This window comes from Bombina bombina, chromosome 4 (assembly GCF_027579735.1).
Source record: "Bombina bombina isolate aBomBom1 chromosome 4, aBomBom1.pri, whole genome shotgun sequence".
Lineage (NCBI taxonomy): Eukaryota > Metazoa > Chordata > Amphibia > Anura > Bombinatoridae > Bombina > Bombina bombina.
Genome location: NC_069502.1, coordinates 786597677 through 786618727, shown reverse-complemented (window position 1 = coordinate 786618727; position 21051 = coordinate 786597677). Strand labels below are relative to the sequence as shown.

The 21051-nt window shown below is 38.5% G+C and overlaps 1 protein-coding gene across 1 annotated transcript in view; it reads right to left on the bottom strand.

Annotated features, from left to right (window-relative positions):
• Nucleotides 1–21051, bottom strand: part of FNDC1 (fibronectin type III domain containing 1) — a 425464-nt gene that overhangs the window by 250624 nt on the left and 153789 nt on the right. The window contains 1 exon segment of the mRNA XM_053711170.1: nt 18414–18528. Within this exon segment, the coding sequence (XP_053567145.1) occupies nt 18414–18528 (115 nt within the window).

Here is a 21051-nt window from a genome sequence, read left to right as displayed (position 1 = left end):
CAACCACTCTGGGGTGAGAACAGAGTACGCTGATAATGTTAGAGCCATGTCTGATACTGCGTCACAATTGGCAGAGCATGAAGACGGAGAGCTTCATTCTGTGGGTGACGGATCTGATCCAAATAAACTGGACTCAGACATTTCAAATTTTAAATTTAAGCTTGAGAACCTCCGTGTATTATTAGGGGAGGTATTAGCGGCTCTGAATGATTGTAACATGGTTGCAATCCCAGAGAAATTATGTAGGCTGGATAGATACTATGCGGTACCGGCGTGTACTGACGTTTTTCCTATACCTAAGAGGCTTACAGAGATTATTACCAAGGAGTGGGATAGGCCCGGTGTACCCTTTTCCCCCCCTCCTATATTTAGAAAAATGTTTCCAATAGACGCCACCACACGGGACTTATGGCAGACGGTCCCTAAGGTGGAGGGAGCAGTTTCTACTCTGGCTAAGCGTACCACTATCCCGGTGGAGGATAGCTGTGCCTTTTCAGATCCAATGGATAAAAAGTTAGAGGGTTACCTTAAGAAAATGTTTACTCAACAAGGTTTTATATTACAACCCCTTGCATGCATTGCGCCTGTCACGGCTGCGGCGGCATTCTGGTTTGAGTCTCTAGAAGAGACCATTAGCTCAGTTCCATTGGATGAAATTATAGACAAGCTTAGAGTCCTTAAGCTAGCTAATTCATTTATTTCTGATGCCGTAGTACATCTAACTAAGCTTACGGCTAAGAATTCCGGATTCGCCATTCAGGCACGCAGAGCGCTGTGGCTAAAATCCTGGTCAGCCGATGTGACTTCTAAATCTAAATTGCTTAACATACCTTTCAAAGGGCAGACATTATTCGGGCCCGGTTTGAAAGAAATTATCGCTGACATTACCGGAGGTAAGGGCCATGCCCTGCCTCAAGACAGAGCCAAACCAAGAGCTAGACAGTCTAATTTTCGTGCCTTTCGTAACTTCAAGGCAGGAGCAGCATCAACTTCCTCCGCTCCAAAACAGGAAGGAACTGTTGCTCGCTACAGACAGGGCTGGAAACCTAACCAGACCTGGAACAAGGGCAAGCAGGCCAGAAAGCCTGCTGCTGCCCCTAAGACAGCATGAAGTGAGGGCCCCCAATCCGGAAACGGATCTAGTAGGGGGCAGACTTTCTCTCTTCGCCCAGGCTTGGGCAAGGGATGTCCAGGATCCCTGGGCGTTAGAGATCATATCTCAGGGATATCTTCTGGACTTCAAAGCTTCTCCTCCAAAAGGGAGATTTCATCTTTCAAGGTTGTCAACAAACCAGATAAAGAAAGAGGCGTTTCTACGCTGTGTACAAGATCTTTTACTAATGGGAGTGATCCACCCGGTTCCGCGGTCGGAACACGGACAAGGGTTTTACTCAAATCTGTTTGTGGTTCCCAAGAAAGAAGGAACCTTCAGACCAATCTTGGATTTAAAGATCCTAAACAAATTCCTAAGAGTTCCATCGTTCAAAATGGAAACTATTCGGACAATCTTACCCATGATCCAAAAGGGTCAGTACATGACCACAGTGGATATAAAGGATGCCTACCTTCACATACCGATTCACAAAGATCATTACCGGTACCTAAGGTTTGCCTTCCTAGACAGGCATTACCAGTTTGTAGCTCTTCCCTTCGGGTTAGCTACTGCTCCAAGAATCTTTACAAAGGTTCTGGGTTCTCTTCTGGCGGTACTAAGACCGCGAGGAATATCGGTAGCTCCGTACCTAGACGACATTCTGATACAAGCGTCAAGTTTCCAAACTGCTAAGTCTCATACAGAGTTTGTACTGGCATTTCTAAGGTCACATGGGTGGAAAGTGAACGAAGAAAAGAGTTCTCTATTGCCACTCACAAGAGTTCCCTTCTTAGGGACTCTTATAGATTCTGTAGAAATGAAAATTTACCTGACAGAAGACAGGTTAACAAAACTTCTAAATGCTTGCCGTGTCCTTCATTCCATTCCACACCCGTCAGTGGCTCAATGCATGGAGGTAATCGGCTTAATGGTAGCGGCAATGGACATAGTACCCTTTGCACGCCTGCATCTCAGACCACTGCAATTGTGCATGCTAAGTCAGTGGAATGGGGATTACTCAGATGTGTCCCCTATGCTGAATCTGGATCAAGAGACCAGAAATTCTCTTCTATGGTGGCTCTCTCGGCCACATCTGTCCAAGGGGATGCCCTTCAGCAGGCCAGATTGGACGATTGTAACAACAGACGCCAGCCTGATAGGTTGGGGCGCTGTCTGGAATTCCCTGAAGACTCAGGGATCATGGACTCAGGAGGAGAGTCTCCTTCCCATAAATATTCTGGAATTAAGAGCAGTTTTCAATGCCCTTCTGGCTTGGCCTCAGTTAGCAACTCTGAGGTTCATCAGGTTTCAGTCGGACAACATCACGACTGTGGCTTACATCAACCATCAGGGAGGGACAAGGAGTTCCCTAGTGATGATGGAAGTCTCAAAGATAATTCACTGGGCAGAGTCTCACTCTTGCCACCTATCAGTGATCCACATCCCAGGCGTGGAGAACTGGGAAGCGGATTTTCTAAGTCGCCAGACTTTTCATCCGGGGGAGTGGGAACTTCATCCGGAGGTCTTTGCCCAAATACTTCAGCGTTGGGGCAAACCAGATCTGGATCTCATGGCGTCTCGCCAGAACGCCAAACTTCCTTGTTACGGATCCAGGTCCAGAGACCTGGGAGCAGTTCTGATAGATGCTCTGACAGCACCTTGGGCCTTCAACATGGCTTATGTGTTTCCACCCTTCCCGATGCTTCCTCGATTGATTGCCAGGATCAAACAGGAGAGAGCATCGGTGATTCTAATAGCGCCTGCGTGGCCACGCAGGACCTGGTATGCAGATCTAGTGGACATGTCGTCCTGTCCACCATGGTCTCTACCTCTGCGACAGGACCTTCTGGTGCAGGGTCCTTTCAAACATCCAAATCTAATTTCTCTGAGGCTGACTGCATGGAGATTGAACGCTTGATTCTATCAAAGCGTGGATTCTCGGATTCAGTGATTGATACCTTAATACAGGCTAGGAAGCCTGTTACCAGGAAAATTTACCATAAAATATGGCGCAAATACTTGCATTGGTGCGAATCCAAGAGTTACTCATGGGGTAAGGTTAGGATTCCTAGGATATTGTCTTTTCTACAAGAAGGTCTAGAAAAGGGTTTATCCGCTAGTTCATTAAAGGGACAGATCTCAGCTTTGTCCATCCTTTTACACAAACGTCTGTCAGAAGTTCCAGACGTTCAGGCTTTTTGTCAGGCTTTGGCCAGGATTAAGCCTGTGTTTAAAACTGTTGCTCCGCCATGGAGCTTAAACTTAGTTCTTAACGTTTTACAGGGTGTTCCGTTTGAACCCCTTCATTCCATTGATATCAAGCTGTTATCTTGGAAAGTTCTGTTTTTAATGGCTATTTCCTCGGCTCGAAGAGTCTCTGAGTTATCGGCCTTACATTGTGATTCCCCTTATCTGATTTTCCATTCAGACAAGGTAGTTCTGCGTACTAAACCTGGGTTCTTACCTAAGGTAGTCACTAACAGGAATATCAATCAAGAGATTGTTGTTCCATCATTGTGCCCTAACCCTTCCTCAAAGAAGGAACGACTTCTGCACAATCTGGACGTTGTTCGTGCCCTGAAATTTTATTTGCAGGCAACTAAAGATTTTCGACAAACTTCTTCCCTGTTTGTCGTTTATTCTGGACAGAGGAGAGGTCAAAAGGCTTCGGCTACCTCTCTCTCCTTCTGGCTTCGTAGCATAATACGTTTAGCCTATGAGACTGCTGGACAGCAGCCTCCTGAAAGAATTACAGCTCATTCTACCAGAGCTGTGGCTTCCACTTGGGCCTTTAAAAATGAGGCCTCTGTTGAACAGATTTGCAAGGCTGCGACTTGGTCTTCACTTCACACTTTTTCCAAATTTTACAAATTTGACACTTTTGCTTCTTCGGAGGCTGTTTTTGGGAGAAAGGTTCTTCAGGCAGTGGTTCCTTCCGTGTAAAGATCCTGCCTGTCCCTCCCGTCATCCGTGTACTTTTAGCTTTGGTATTGGTATCCCATAAATAATGGATGACCCGTGGACTGACTACACTTAACAGGAGAAAACAAAATTTATGCTTACCTGATAAATTCCTTTCTCCTGTAGTGTAGTCAGTCCACGGCCCGCCCTGTTTTTTATGGCAGGTCTAAATTTTAATTTATACTCCAGTCACCACTGCACCCTATAGTTTCTCCTTTCTCGTTTGGTTTTCGGTCGAATGACTGGGTATGACGTAGAGGGGAGGAGCTATATAGCAGCTCTGCTTGGGTGATCCTCTTGCACTTCCTGTTAGGGAGGAGTTATAATCCCATAAGTAATGGATGACCCGTGGACTGACTACACTACAGGAGAAAGGAATTTATCAGGTAAGCATAAATTTTGTTTTTCCCATTGTCTTGCTGATCAGACACGGAGTGTGCACGCAACAGTAAGATGTCAGAGGATCAAAGTGAACATCAACTGACACGCTAGGAGATGAACTGGTTGCCCATAGCAACGTTTACACCAGCTCTCCTAGAGTATCAGTTTAAGCAATCTGCTTTAGCCGGATCGGTTTGCCCACTGTTTCAAAAAATAAAGTTATAAAATGTAAACCCTCAAGTAACTTGTTAAGAATATACAAGGCTGATAATATTTTAGTATGTCAAGGTGAAAATGGTATTTTAAAGTGTGAAGCATTTTTTGGATGTATAGCTTTTTTATCATCATGTATGTCATACCTAAATGCAAACAACACATTATTGCTACTATATGATAAAATAAATATAAGTAATAGATTGATTTTTAGATATATATTTTAAAATAATTGTTTATGCACAGTTTTTTTATGATAAATTACCTAACATATTCCCACTATTAAAAGTGCAATGGTGTAAAAAAATAAACTTTTTAGCTTCAATCCAAAATTGGTTATAGCAGGGAATGGAGATTTGAATCTAAGCACTAAAAAACACACTGGCTGCGTTACAAAAGATGTTCAAATATATTTACCTTCCTGAATACAGAGTGTTTTCAGCTCTCATAACGCTACAACAGTTGCTATAGCAACCATGGCCGATGTGCTCATTCGTGAACACATAAAGAGGGGCCGGATTAGCTTCAGATTGGCAGGTTGCTGTAATACTGCAACCTGCGCGCCTTAGGAGGGGGGCAGAGGAGCTGTATGGGCAATGAACTGTGTCGGTCTCCTGACTCAGGGCTCATTTCCATTGAGCCATAATTAGGTTTGCGTGTGCTCGCAAAATGATAAATATGCTGTCGGAAGCAATTTCGTTCATCGACTGCTACCAATGCCACGTTATACCTCAATTTCGGCAACCTGACTCTAGCTGCCAAAAACATTTTCATGTCCCATAGAAAGTATTAGAAGCCGTTATTCTATAAAATATACTTGGTTTCCAAAGGCAAGCAAGCTGTTAGTACACTGTCAGAGGCCTTTTTGATGCCTAGTTCCCATTAAAATCTAACCGCCTCCCAAAATAAACCCGACACATCAAAACCCCTATATCTGCCACCCCCCCCACATCGCAACTAATAATAAAATGTATTAACCTCTAAACGGCCATCCCCCACAACGTAACCAATAATAAAATGTATTAACCTCTAAACCGCCACCCCCCAAAACATAATCTACCTATTTAAACTATTAACCCTTAATCCGCCAACCCCCAAATCGCAAAGTATCTAATAAAGTTATTAACCCCCTAAACCCCCAACCCCCCACAACGCAATCTACCTATTTAACCTATTAACCCCTAAACCGCCATACTCCCACAACGCAAAGTATTAATCTAATCACTAAGCCCCCTAACCTAAAACCCCCTAAGTTAATCAGCAAGAACAAAAAGGCAGCACTCGGAATCCCACAGGACACAATGCAATGCGATGTTGAAAGCAAAAAACGTTTTAATAGGCACAAATGGAAAAGATGCACATCGTACAAATCACTAAACAGGAAAAAGGTCGGTCAAACATGCTTCGTAAATTACATATTGTACTTTGTCAATGACCCATAGGAAGCAAGGGCTAATACATTCTATATATATGGCATCAATCTCCCCCTAAATTAACCCCATTACATAAAATAAAAAAGGAATATTTTACTAATAAATTAATTAAAAACACCAAAATTAAAAATCCTAATTTAAAATTAAAATAAAAAATCCTAAAATGACATTAAAAAAAATAAAACCTAAGATTAAATTATATTAAAAAAATCTAAGATTACAAAAAATATAAAAATCTGATTACATAAAAAATTATCCAAAATATATTTTTTTAACCTAATCTAAAACCCCTATAAAAACAAAAAAGCCACCCCAAAATAAAAACACCCCCTAATCTAAGACTAAACTACCAATAGTCATTAAAAAGGCCTTTTGTAGGGCATTGCCCTGAAGCAATCAGCTCTTTTACTTAAAAAAAAACTACAAATTAACCCCTAACAGTAAAAACTCCCACCCACCACACACCCAAAAATAAATAAGACCTAACTATAAAAATCTAATCTACCCATTGCCCCTAAAGGGGCAATTGTATGGGCATTGTGCTATTTTGCTTCCCATTAAAAAATAAAAAAAGCCCTAATCTGAAAAAAACACACCCAAAAAAAACAAAACTACCGCTACCCCCAAAAAATGTACTCATCGTTCCTGAAGTCCGGACATCCATCTTCTTCCAGGTGGAGAAAAGTCTTCATCCAGGCGACGACATCTTCATCTATTGTGGGACCATCTTCTGTCTTCTTTTTCCCGGAGGTGACGTGGAGGTCCTCTTTATGCGATCGTCCGCCGCACACTGAAGATTGAATGCAAGATACCCGTTTTATATTGGGGTACCTTGCATTCCTATTGGCTGAAATTTTCAAATCTATTCAAATAAATTCTATTGGCTGATTTAAAAAGCCAATAGGATTTAAGCAGTTCTGCTGCCGATCCTGCTCAGCTCCGCTCCGCCTTCGCTCCATGCCACCGGGATGAAGAAATAAGATGGCTCCGCGACACCGGGATGAAGATGGAGCCGTCTGAAAGAAGAACTTCACCGCTGAGCTTCAGGAATATGTTAGGTTTTTGGGGGGGATTTTTTTATATTAGGGGTTTTTTTTTATGGCCACTAAAGAGCTGATTGCCCCTTTAAAGGGCAATGCCCTCTAGGGGCAATGGGTATCTAAGATTTTTTTTAGAGTTAGGTCTTTTATATTTTGGGGGTTGGGTATGTGGGTGCTTTTTCTGCTAGGGGGTAAATTTGTATTTTTTTACTCTAAAAGAGCCGTTAAACTTAGGGCAATGCCCTACAAAAGGTTACGCAAGTTTAGTGTTACCTTAAGGGGTGTTTTTATTTTGGTGTAGCTTTTTTGTTTTTATAGGGGAATTAGATTAGGTTTACATTTTTTTATTTTGGATCATCTTGTTATGTTTTTCTGGAATCTTACGCCTAGATTACGAGTTTTGCGTTAGAATCTGTGCGGTGCTAACAAGCAGTTTTTTCTCACCACTCACTTACATGCAACGTTGGTATTACGAGTTTTCAAAAACCCGTTGTTAAAAGACAAAAAGTGAGCATAGAGCAGAATTTTGCTCCAAATCTCACATCAATACCAGCGCTGCTTAAGTCAGAGATGAGCTGGTTGTACGTGCTTGTGCATGATTTCCCCATAGGAATCAATGGGGAGAGCCGGCTGAAAAAAAAGTCTAACACCTGCAAAAAAGCAGTGTATAACTCACTAACGCAGCCCCATTGATTCCTATGGGGAAATAAAAATTATGTTTACACCTAACACCCTAACATGAACCCCGAGTCTAAACACCCCTAATCTTACACTTATTAACCCTTAATCTGCCGCCCCCGACATCACAGACACCTACATTATATTATTAACCCCTAATCTGCCGCTACCGGACACCGCCACCACCTACATTATACTTATGAGCCCCTAATCTGCTGCCCCCAACATCGCCGCCACCTACATTATATTTATTAACCCCTAATCTGCTGCCCCCAATGTCGCTGCCACCTACCTACACTTATTAACCCCTAATCTGCCGTCCCAACGTCGCCACCCACTATAATAAACATATTATCCCCTAAACCGCCGTACTCCCGCCTCGCAAACATTAGTTAAATATTATTAACCCCTAATCTGCTGTCACTAACATAACCACCACCTACCTACGTTTATTAACCCCTAATCTGCCACCCCCAACGTCGCCGCCACTATATTAAAGTTATTAACCCCTAAACCTAAGTCTAACCCTAACACCCCCTAACAAATATAATCTAACTAAAAAGTCCTATCATTAACTAAATTATTCCTATTTAAAACTAAATACTTACCTGTAAAATAAACCCTAAGCTAGCTACAATATAACTAATAGTTACATTGTAGCTAGCTTAGGTTTTATTTTTATTTTACAGGCAAGTTTGTATTTATTTTAACTAGTTAGAATAGTTATTAAATAGTTATTAACTATTTAATAACTATTTAATAACTACCTAGCTAAAATAAAAACAAAAGTATCTGTAAAATAAAACTTAACCTAAGTTCCAATTATATCTAACACTACCCTATAATTAAATAAATTAACTAAATTAAATACAATTAGCTAAATTAAATTAAATTAGCTAAAATACAAAAAACAAACACTAAATTACAGAAAATAATAAACAAATTATAGATATTTAAACTAATTACACCTAATCTCTTAGCCCTATTAAAATAAAAAATAAAAACCCAAAATAACAAAACCCCCTAGCCTAAACTAAACTACCAATAGCCCTTAAAAGGGCCTTTTGCGGGGCATTGCCCCAAAGTAATCAGCTCTTTTATCTGTAAAAAAAAATACAAACAACCCACCCAAAAGTAAAACCAACCACCCATACAACCAGCCCCCCAAATAAAACCCTAACTAAAAAAAACCTAAGCTCCCCATTGCCCTGAAAAGGGTATTTTTATGGGCATTGCCCTTAAAAGGGCAGTTAGCTCTTTTGCCGCCCAAAGTCCCTAACCTAAAAATAAAACCCACCCAATACACCCTTAAAAAAACATAACACTAACCCCCCTGAAGATCCACTTACCGGGAGACGTCTTCATCCAAGCCTGGTGAAGTGATCCTCCAGACGGGCAGAAGTCTTCATCCAAGCCGTGCAGAAGTGGTCCTCCAAGACGGGCAGAAGTCTTCATACAAGCCGGGCGAAGTGGTCCTACAGACGGGCAGAAGTCTTCATCCAGACGGCATCTTCTATCTTCATCCATCCGGCGTGGAGCGGGTCCATCTTCAAGACATCCGACGCAGAGCATCCTCTTCTGGCGACGACTAAAACAGAATGAAGGTACCTTTAAGTGATGTCATCCAAGATTAAAGGTACCTTCATTCTGTTTTAGTCGTCGCCAGAAGAGGATGCTCCGCGTCGGATGTCTTGAAGATGGACCCGCTCCGCGCAGGATGGATGAAGATAGAAGATGTCGTCTGGATGAAGACTTCTGCCCGTCTGGAGGACCACTTCTGCCCGGCTTGGATGAAGACTTCTTCCCGTCTGGAGGACCACTTCTCCCGGCTTGGATGAAGACGTCTCCCAGTAAGTCGATCTTCAGGGGGTTAGTGTTATGTTTTTTAAGGGTGTATTGGGTGGGTTTTATTTTTAGGTTAGGGACTTTGGGCGGCAAAAGAGCTTACTGCCCTTTTAAGGGCAATGGGGAGCTTAGGTTTTTTTAGTTAGGGTTTTATTTGGGGGGTTGGTTGTGTGGGTGGTGGGTTTTACTGTTGGGTGGGTTGTTTGTATTTGTTTTTACAGGTAAAAGAGCTGATTACTTTGGGTCAATGCTCCGCAATAGGCCCTTTTAAGGGCTATTGGTAGTTTAGTTTAGGCTAGGGGGTTTTGTTATTTTGGGGGGGGCTTTTTTATTTTAATAGGGCTATTAGGTTAGGTGTAATTAGTTTAATATCTGTAATTTGTTTATTATTTTCTGTAATTTAGTGTTTTGTTTTTTTTGCACTTTAGCTAATTTAATTTAGGTAATTGTATTTAATTTAGTTAATTTATTTAATTATAGTGTATTGTTAGGTGTAATTGTAACTTAGGTTAGGTTTTATTTTACAGGTACTTTTGTATTTATTTTAGCTAGATAGTTATTAAATAGTTAATAACTATTTAATAACTATTCTACCTAGTTAAAATAAATACAAACTTGCCTGTAAAATAAAAATAAAACCTAAGATAGCTAGAATGTAACTATTAGTTATATTGTAGCTAGCTTAGGGTTTATTTTACAGGTAAGTATTTAGTTTTAAAAAGGAATAATTTAGTTAATGATAGGAATTTTTAGTTAGATTTCTTTTAATTATATCTAAGTTAGGGGGTGTTAGGGTTAGACTTAGATTTAGGGGTTAATAACTTTAATATAGTGGCGGTGACGTTGGGGGCGTCAGATTAGAGGATAATAAATGTAGGTAGGTGGCGGCGATGTTAGAGACTGCAGATTAGGGGTTAATAATATTTAACTAGTGTTTGCGAGGCGGGAGTGCGGCGGTTTAGGGGTTAATATGTTTATTATAGTGGCGGTGATGTCTGGTTCGGCAGATTAGGGGTTAAAAAATTTCTTTTAGTGTTTGCTATGCGGAGGGCCTCGGTTTAGGGGTTAATAGGTAGTTTATGGGTGTTTGTGTACTTTTTAGCACTTTAGTTAAGAGTTTTATGCTACGGCTTTGTAGTGTAAAACTCTTAACTACTGACTTTAAAATGCGGTACCAGTCTTGACAGGAGAGGGTCTACCGCTCACTTTTTGGCAGACTCGTAATACCGGCACCAAGTCTAGCCAAAAAAGTGAGCATTACACCTGTACCTGCAAGACTCGTAATACCAGCTGGCGTTAAAAAGCAGCTTTAGCACTGGCTAACGCTGCTTTTTAAGCTTACCACAAAACTCGTAATCTAGTCGTTAGATTTTTATTTTTTGTAATCTTAGATGTTTTATTTTAATGTAGTCTTAGGTTTTTTTTAATGTAAACTTAGTTTTTTTTCATTTAAACATAGGATTTTTTATTTTTGGTAATCTTTATTAATTTTTAAAGTTAGTCTTTTTTATTTTATGTAATTGTAGTTAATTGGGTTTAATTTAGGGGGTGTTAGGTTAGGGGGCTTAGTAATTAGATTGATACGTTGCATTATGGGAGGATGGTGGATTAGGGGTTAATATGTAATTAGGTAATTTGCGTTGTGGGGGTTGGCGGTTTAGGGGTTATTAGGTTAATTAAGTAGATTTTGTTGTTGGGGATGGCAGATTAGAAGTTAATAGTGTAATTAGATACTTTGTGTTGTGGTTGGGTGGCAGATTAGGGATTAATAACTTTATTAGATACTTTGCAATATGGGGGTTAGTGAATTAGGGGTTAATACATTTATTAGTTATTGCAGTGGGGGGATAGCGGTTGAGAGTTACATATGGAGCATGCATTAGGTGTTTGCTTTTAGGGAGTTACGGTGCTCATATACTCAGTGCAAAGCTTGCTGTGCCTGCCTATGTGCTTATTTTCAGCTTGTAAGTCCCACTTGGGACGCCAGTTCTATTTATGTTAGTTTATGGGGGTAATAACAAAGAGCGACAGGTAAAATATATGCGCTGCACTTGTATGCGGTGCCATATATGTGATCGAGTCCCATAGTGTAAGGTCGGGTTACCATAGCAATTAATTAATTCTCAAGAAATCCAGCGTAAGATGGAAGCGTTAAAGGGACAGTCAACACCAGAATTTTTGTTGTTTTAAAAAGATAGATAATCCCTTAAAAACCTGGAAGAAGTGCAACTGCAGCACTCGGCGTCTGTCCACACAACCCAGAAGTCAATCCCCCCAGGGGGTAAGCAAGGAAATGCTTTCGTCACTCGGAGTGCCGTAGCAAAAAGCGGTGGATTGAGCCGCAAGTATAGTAGCAAGAAACACAGGATGCAGGCACTACTCCAAAGCCCAAAAGTATTTAAATAGAAAATAATCCTTTATTGAAGCACATGTAAAAATAGACGGACAGACATGGCAGGACAGGTATTGACATGAGTAAGTGCCGCTAGGGGGCGCGAAACACGTCAGATTGTCAATACCTGTCCTGCCATGTCTGTCCGCCTATTTTTACATGTGCTTCAAAAAAGGATTATTTGCTTTTTAAATACTTTTGGGCTTTGGAGTAGTGTCTGCATCCTGTGTTTCTTGCTACAATCCCTTAATTACCAATTTCCCAGTTTTGCATAACCGACACAGTCATAATTATACACATTTTACCTCTGTAGTTACCATGTATCTAAGCCTCAGCAGACTGCCCCCTTATTTCAGTTCTTTTGAAAGACTTGCATTTTAGCCAATCAGAGCTGACCCCATGGTAAATTCACACGCATGAGCTCAATGTTATCTATATGAAACACATTAACTAATGCCCTCTAGTGGTGAAAAACTATCAAAATGCATTTAGATTAGAGGCGGCCTTCAAGGTCTAAGAAATTAGCATATGAACCTTCTAGGTTTAGCTTTCAACTAAGAATACCAAGAGAACAAAGCAAAATTGGTGATAAAAGTAAATTGGAAAGTTGTTTAAAATTACATACCCTATCTTTTTTGGACTTGACTGTCCCTTTAACATAAATCTAACTTACACCTACACGAAAAGGGCAACTGCATGCAATCGCCAAAATATTTCAATGGAAACCTGGTACTAAAATGGAGCCGAGCCCTCAGTAAGTTATTGGATCTGTAAATTTTATGGGCACTGGAAGCAATTAGGATTTGTTAAAATAAATTTAAAACAATAAATAAGATTTAAAGGGCCATAATACCCAAATGTTTAAACACTTGAAAGTGATGCAGCATAGCTGTAAAAAGCTGACTAGAAACTATCACCTGAACATCTCTATGTAAAAAAGAAAGATATTTTACCTCAAAAGTTCCTCAGTAGCCACCTCCCATTGTAAAGGATTTCTAAGCAGCATTTTTGTGTGTCTGTCCTGGGACAGCTGAAAGGATGAGCCTCGTGAACTCTCATATTATTTCACCAATCAGGTAAAGGAAGCTTACTATGAAATCTCATGAGAGTTAAGTCAAATCTCATGAGATCACAGTAAGAGTTCATGACCTCAGCACTGCTGATGCTGATTGGCTACTGTTCATTTCTTCATTTTTTTTTTATTTTTACCTGCAGCTGGGAGCAGCTGAGTATAACTTTTTACACAGCACTTACTCTGCTGAGCTGAGGAAATTGTGAGGTAAAATATCTTTCTTTTTTATATAGAGATGCTCAGGTGATATTTTCCTGTCAGCTTTTTATAGTTATACTGCATCAGTTTCAAGTGATTTAGCATATGAGTATTATGTCCCTTTAATACATGTATATTGATAAACATTTATTATAGTAATGAACTTTTGAGAAACGCTCTGTTTGAAAATGACAACAATGGCCGTTTAATATTGTATGCATTTATCTTTTCATTAGTTTGTACTTTGAATCCTATTATTTCTGGGTGCACATAATCTTTTCATAAAATAAACAAAGTATGTAACAAAAACAAAAAAATACTCAAATTAATGAGATAAAACTCTTGACATTTCCATTATGGATAATAAATTACACCAAGGATTAAAACATTTTTAAAACATAGTTAATTTCCAATTCTTGCTAGCATGGAAAAAAATAGATTTAATTAATTAATTAATTAACACAATTAGAGAAAATAAATAATATATTTTTAACCAGCCATTAGTTTCCTTACTCATATAGGTCCATATGATTAATACATTGTCAGACCCATGAGAAACTGACTTTTTTGCCTCACCAGTCTCGCAATCCAAGTTCCAAAAAAGTGGGCTGACCCTCTCTGTTCCGATGAGTGGCAATGTGTTTCTATAGAAAATAATAGGGATCTCAGTCTCAGCAAAAGTCCGCCAACATCTCACTCATGTGTGATCTTGGTGCTGGGGAGGGGGGACTATAATTGAAGTGTGCTTACACAAAATAGACTGTGCGTTCGCTTAAACAAGAAATGGTTTCTGTGTAGTAACACTACATTCTATAGATTTCACACGGTGGAAATTCTCACCACTGAAAAGATGGTGAGACTGATATGGCTGAAAAGGTGCATCTAACATGGAGGGTAGAACTTTAAATGTTGCACACTCCCAGCAATGTATCCCCATTAAAATACAAGTTACTCTCATGGAACGCCTATATATGCTAAATTGCTGATAAATAAAAAATGCAACTTCCTATTAAATGGACAGTATACTGTAAAATTGTTTTCCCTTTATGTGTTTACAATTGCTTTTTTTTACCAACTGCAGAGTATACAATGTATGAAAATTAGCTTTTTAAGGATAATATGTGTATATTAAAGCTCTGATTTTGAGTTTTGAAGCCACAACCTAATAAAATGGGTTGAGCTTGTAGGTATAATCAGATCTCATTACTGTATCACATTGTGTACATATACCTGCTTCTTTATCTTATATCTGTCCATAAATCAATCACCAATACTTGGAGAGAACAATGGAACATTAACATTTTATTACCTTATCTCTGCTATATCCCACTGGGAGTGTAATTTATTCTGCTGTGTTTACAAAGCTTATCTATAGCTTGGACCTGCGGCCACAAACTTTCAGCATAGGTGGGGATACCACATGCTAAATCAACTATTTCAAATGCCAATATAAGGGTAAAGGAGCTACTTGTAAACAATTTAATACACTCCAGCAGGTAAAGTGGATTATTGGAAACAAATTAAAGGGGAGAAAAATTTTGAGTAAACTATCCCTTTAAGCCTATAGGAGCTGTGGGAACACAAGTATATACAATGATTTATATGTATTTTGTTGTACAGTATAATATGAATTTTAAGTATTGTCGTAATGTTAAAAAGTTTTTTTTTTTGTTTTTTTTTTAAGATGAAGAATTATTTCTATGAAATTCATATGTCATAGAAGAAAGTATCCGCAACATTATATTTTTACATAACTGCATTATTTTTAACATTGCTAAGTTAAAGAAATGCCGTTATGTAATACTATAAAGTCGCGGATACTGTCTTCTATGACATATCATTATTACTAAAAAATAAATCTTTATCCAAAAAAAAAGCTTACTTATTATTGCATTATACAATAAAATACATATATATAAATCATTGTATATACATAAAAGGTACCACCGCAACCTAAGCCTGATACACTATTAACCCCTAAAGCAACAGAAGCCACAACATTAACCAAAAATAACATATCACAAAACAACAATAATAAACCTAAACACGTTAACCCCATTCATGCCCGGGGCATGTTCCGCTGCAAACACTTGCTTGAAAAACAAAATCATGCAATCATCAATGTGATCATGTGATTTCAAGGCCAGAATTGCATCATAGGGGACTGCCTACAATGCTAGGCACCCCCCCACCCCCCAGTCTGATTATCCTTTTTCTTAAAGCAGGAGGCTGCAGGATATTGAACAACATAGGAAGTTTCATGCTGTCCTAAAACCCAGCAACGTTAGGATGGCATGGAACATCCTAAGGGGGTGAGGAGGAAAAAACAAACCATTAACCAAAAGTACACCACAATAAACAAACTGAGAAAATAACAACCACTAATAAAACAACACAATAAACAAAATTACACAACAAATAACAAAAGCCAACAACCACAAAGTAAACAATGCAAACAAAAATATATATCATCAATAAACATCAATACAACAAATATTTATTACTCACCATACAAAGTCTTCTTTCCTTCATCAGATGTAATCCACAATGATAAAAAAAAATCCATGAGAAAAAAATCCAAAAACATCCATTGAAAAAATGTTTTCTTCTTTTCTTCATCAGATGTAATCCACAATAATCATGGTGGAAAAAAAATTCCCCAAAAAAATCCATAATTTTTTTTTTTTAAAGCCATGAAAATCAGATCACCATCATCAGATCTAATCCACACTGATCCTTCACTGATCCTACAGGGAAAAAATACCCCAATTTTTCTTTTTACGTGTCCTCTTTTCTTTATCAGAAGTAATCCATAAGGCAGTGGCGGCTCCTTTGGTCCTTGACGGCGGCTCCTGTAGTACTCCTCTTTGGTGGCAGAGGCTCCTGTGGTCTTCCTCAGTGGTGGCTTCTCCTCGCCAGCAGTGGCTCCTGTTGTCCTCATCATCTTCTTGCATCTGCTCTTCATGCTGGTGGGCAGCACAGTCTTTGTTTTCTGTCAGTTTCCACCTTTTATAGGAGTGTCATGGCAGTTCTATTGCCTGATCTATTAAAAATGTTCAAATCACCCAATAGAAGGATTTCTATGTTTTTTTAAATCATCTAATAGAATATTTTTTCCTATTGGCTGATTTAATAAAATAAAAAATCCTTCAATTGAGTGATTTGAACATTTAAAACAAAAAAATGTCATCATCAGATGTAATCCAAAATGCTCCTGCGGTCCTCCTCTGATGGCAACCGTTCCTCTTCTTAATGCTTTCCAGCAACACTCTTTTTTTCTGTCAGTTTTGCCCTTTTATAAGGGTGTCCTAGCAGCTCCAATGGCTGATTTTTAAAAAAAAAAAAATTCAAAATCCCTGTCAATAGAAGGATTTCTATTTTATTATATCAGCCCACAGAAACAAATATTTTATTAGCTGATTTAAAAAAAATAATTTCCTTCTATTGGCTAATTTGAACATGTTTTAAAAATAAGTCAATAGAACTTACAGATACCCTTATAAAAGGTGGAAACTGACTGAAAAAAATGAGAGGGTTGCCGGACAGCACTTGATTCAAGAATAAGAGGAGCTGCGGCCACTGAGGAGTTGCCCTCCTCTGCTGCCGAGGACCACAGGAGCCGCCACCGCTGCATAGTGTATTGCATCTGATGAAGAAAAGGACAGTTTGTATCTTTTTAAATTTTCATGGATTTTTTTTCCCCACCAGAATCATTGTGCATTGCATTTGATGAAGAAAAAAATCCTTTATTCATGGATTTGTTTAGATTTTGTAATGCCTTTTTTTATTTAGATCTTTTTCACCAGGATCATTGTGCCTTGCATTTTGATGAAGAAAAGAAGCCCTTTTATGGCTTTTTTTTTATGGATTTTTTTGGATTTTTATTTTTCCTTTTTTTTTTTTTTTATGGCTTTTTTGGATAATTTTTTTCCTGCCAGGATCATTTGTTGTGTATTACATCTGATGAAGTAATGAAGAGGACCCTTTTTTATGGCTTTTTTGGATTTTTTTTGTTATCGTTGTGGATTACATCTGATGAAGAAAAAAAGACTTTGAATGGTGAGTAATAAATATTTGCTGCTGATGTTTAATATGTTTATTTTGTGGTTGTTGGTTATTGTTGTGTACCTTTGTTCATTGTGTTGTTTAATTTGTAGTTGTTGTTTGCTTAGATTGTTTATTGTGGTGTATTTTTTTTTTATGTGTTTTTGTTAACTGTAGTTTTTTGCGATATGTTGTTTTTGGCTAATGTTGTGACATGTTGCTTTAGGGATTAAGAGTATAGTGGGTTTAGGTTGCAGTTGGGTTATGGTACTTAAGGGGTTAATAGTGAAGTGTGCTTAGTTTGTGGTGGGGGCTATGGCACCTAAGGTGTTAATTGTGTAGTGGGCTTAGGTTGCGGTGGGGGTTATGGCGCTTAAAGGGTTAATAGTGTAGTGGGATTAGGTTGCGGTGGGGGTTATGGCACTTAGAGGGTTAATAGTGTAGTGGGATTAGGTTGCGGTGGGGGTTATGGCACTTAAAGGGTTAATAGTGTTGTGGAATTAGGTTGGGGTGGGGGTTATGGCACTTAAAGGGTTAATAGTGTAGTGGGATTAGGTTGCGGTGCAGGTTAAGGTGTAGGGCTGTATAGCGGTTTTATCGGGTTGGTGTTTTTGCATTAAAATAATAAAGAATACATAAATGTATTAAAGCTTTATATAAATACATTCTTTCTTTATTCTTTTCATTCATGTAGGCTTCTGTTTGTTTATTCAAGTTGTGTACTGAATTGACAAATTAGGTAATGTACTTGTGTAACGTGTAAAAGTGATCATTTACTTTACATCTTCAACGTTACCCACTGGGAAGTATAGTAAAATGCCTCTCTGCGAGACTTCAAACACTGATTTAATCAGTTGTGAATATTTCAAAGCAATCTCGATCCCGTAACAGATCCCTTTTGAATATATCGCCACATTGTAGATGTTTTGATCATCAGGGCCATAGAACATTAACAAGCACATTTCTGTATGCTTGCAAGAAGAAACTCTAGTGTATGACTTATATGCATTCACATGTTCCTCAAACCGGAGTCATTTTTATGTTCTCTGTATATATTACTTACCTCTTTGGTCCAACTTTTGCTGATTTTTCATACAAAGGATCTACCCATGTAACAAGCACAGACTGAGAGGAGATGACTCTAACATTGACATCCTTTGCGTCCAGGAGGAAATCTTCTGAAATGACATAAAACAAATGCATAGTTAAGACACCATGCATGGAAAGAATTGTATTTATCTTAGATGTAAACTACTTGGAGTAAATATGTCTATTTGGTACACCGCTTATTTGAAGCACAAAGAATTCTTATCAGTCAATTTTCGTGACCGCAAAGATTGTCTTAATATCCCCCAGGACTTCCTTCCATATTAAGGAATAGGGGTTGCCACGGTAACATCACCTGCCGTCATAGAACGTGACGTCACGTTACCTCCACACAAAAAGGCGCTTCTATTTCAAACCAGTAACGCCAACCATACACACCGGGTAATCAAGGCCTGCAATCTAATAGTTGACTTTTTGCCACTTGGCAAGCAAACAACTTTCCTCAATTTTGGGATATCGTTACACTCTCTATAAAGCGCAAGTACTGAACAAATCGTTCTTTTATGTTTATTTTATATGTATAATTGCATTGTTTAAGGGAGACGTCCCTTTATTTTACATTGTATCATTTTAGATTCTAGACACCTTTCTGTTTGTAACAGTTTTTTAAATAGTATAATAAATTGCTGCTTGGAATTTTCCATTGATACTATATATATGCCTCTGTTTCTTTCCTGACATAATATATATATCTATCCAGTAATACATTGAAGATAAACTATACTTTTTGGACACTACATTCACGTTAATCTATACATCACCTATATATACCCTTGCTTTTAGCGCTTAACTTTATTTTTGACATTGCTTTTGCTACATTGTATTCTTGGAGGAGAATTCACTAGTTAAGCTGGGTCACAGTTCCTTTAGCGCCTACAATTTTCTTTTCTTTAGATAGACAGACAGACACACAGATAGATAGATAGATAGATAGATAGATAGATAGATAGATAGATAGATAGATAGATAGATAGATAGATAGATGATAGATAGATAGACAGATGATTCCATGTGAGGAGGTATGTGAGCCCTTCATGATTCAGATAAAGCCTGTAATTTTGAAGAGAAAAATACAATTTACTTCCTTTTTAAATTAACTTTGATCTCTTAGTATAGTTTGTTAAACAGAAAAGAGTTCACAGCTAATATACAGCATGTCCATGAGTCAGTGCTTGGCTGAAGATTTTTAAATGATACAGAAGACAGAGAAATGAAAGGAAACTTGGAAATTTGCCCAAAAAAATAAATTTGCCTTATATTTAGATATTGCTTTTCTATTATTGTATACTACTGTATTTATCAGTGCTATTATAATATGGCAGGAACATAATATATTGCATATAGTGCTCTAATTCCTGTGAGTAGAAAGTAATTGGCAAAAAAAAAATCATTTTAATATTTGGCATTTGAAAATATAACACTATGGCATTAATTCTAATCTTTCCAAAATTCCCAGTCCATAACAAAAAAAACAGGATCAATCAATATTTTCAACACATTAGAAATCGTGCAGTAACTCCCACAATGTTTGCATACCCCCCCCCCCCAATTACAAGGTTAACAAAAATAGCTGTTGATCACCAAAAACCAAATTGATAAGTAAAAATAATACAACTGCACACCAAACATCTAAACCCAAAATGTTCTCCACTCCTCATAAGTAGCATGGACCCCCTAAGTGAGTGATTGTTTTTATTGTGGGTTAATGGGGTAAAGGGACACTATGGGGCATATTTATCAAGCTCAAATGGAGCTTGATGTCCCGTGTTTCTGGCGTTGATTGACACCTCCCTGCAGGTTGTTCCCCTCCCATTTACTTCCTGTGCAGCTGTTGCTGGACACGGCCAGAGCACTGAAAGATATCAGCGCTGTGGAAACTGTTGCCGCACTACAAATAACCAATAATAATATCAGGTATTGATGTAACTGGAGTGAATAAGTGAACCTTCTTCCTGAGCACAGATATTGGAGCCTGTTATCAGCATGAACTCATATGTGTTAGTTCCAGCCTGAGGGAGTCTCTGCCATTGAGACTAATGTCCTGAGGGAGTCTTTGCCATCGAAACTGATGTCCTGGTGATTCGGTGCCATTGGATTCCAGTGCTGTCTATATCTGTTGGAGATTCCTCTGATCAGCCAGCTGGTTTGCTGTAGAATACCAGTCTGTCTCTATTAGCACAACAGAGTGCCATTACTTTTTTGAGTACCCTGCATCTATTCACTTTTTGGACTATAGTGGTGTTTATTGATCCACACATGTGGCGCCTCTGTTTTTGTTTTTGTTTTTTTACTATAGAAGTTCATCATCCCTTCGGGTGAAGACAGAGAGCTGCCTATGGACATTTGAGAATTTTGTTGGACATTCCACCATTTTCTTGGCCGGTTTTATGAGTATACTCTATACATCATTCTGTATATTTTATATTTATACATTGATCTTGCTTGTACTATACCAATTGTATATATATCACAATGTTACTATCTTATTATATCTAGTTGTAGCGCCTCCTATAGGATCTCTGTTATATTCTATTCACAGACTTTCCTTTTTTCTACATTCAAGTTTCTGTTTAAGTCAAAAGAATAGTTTGCAT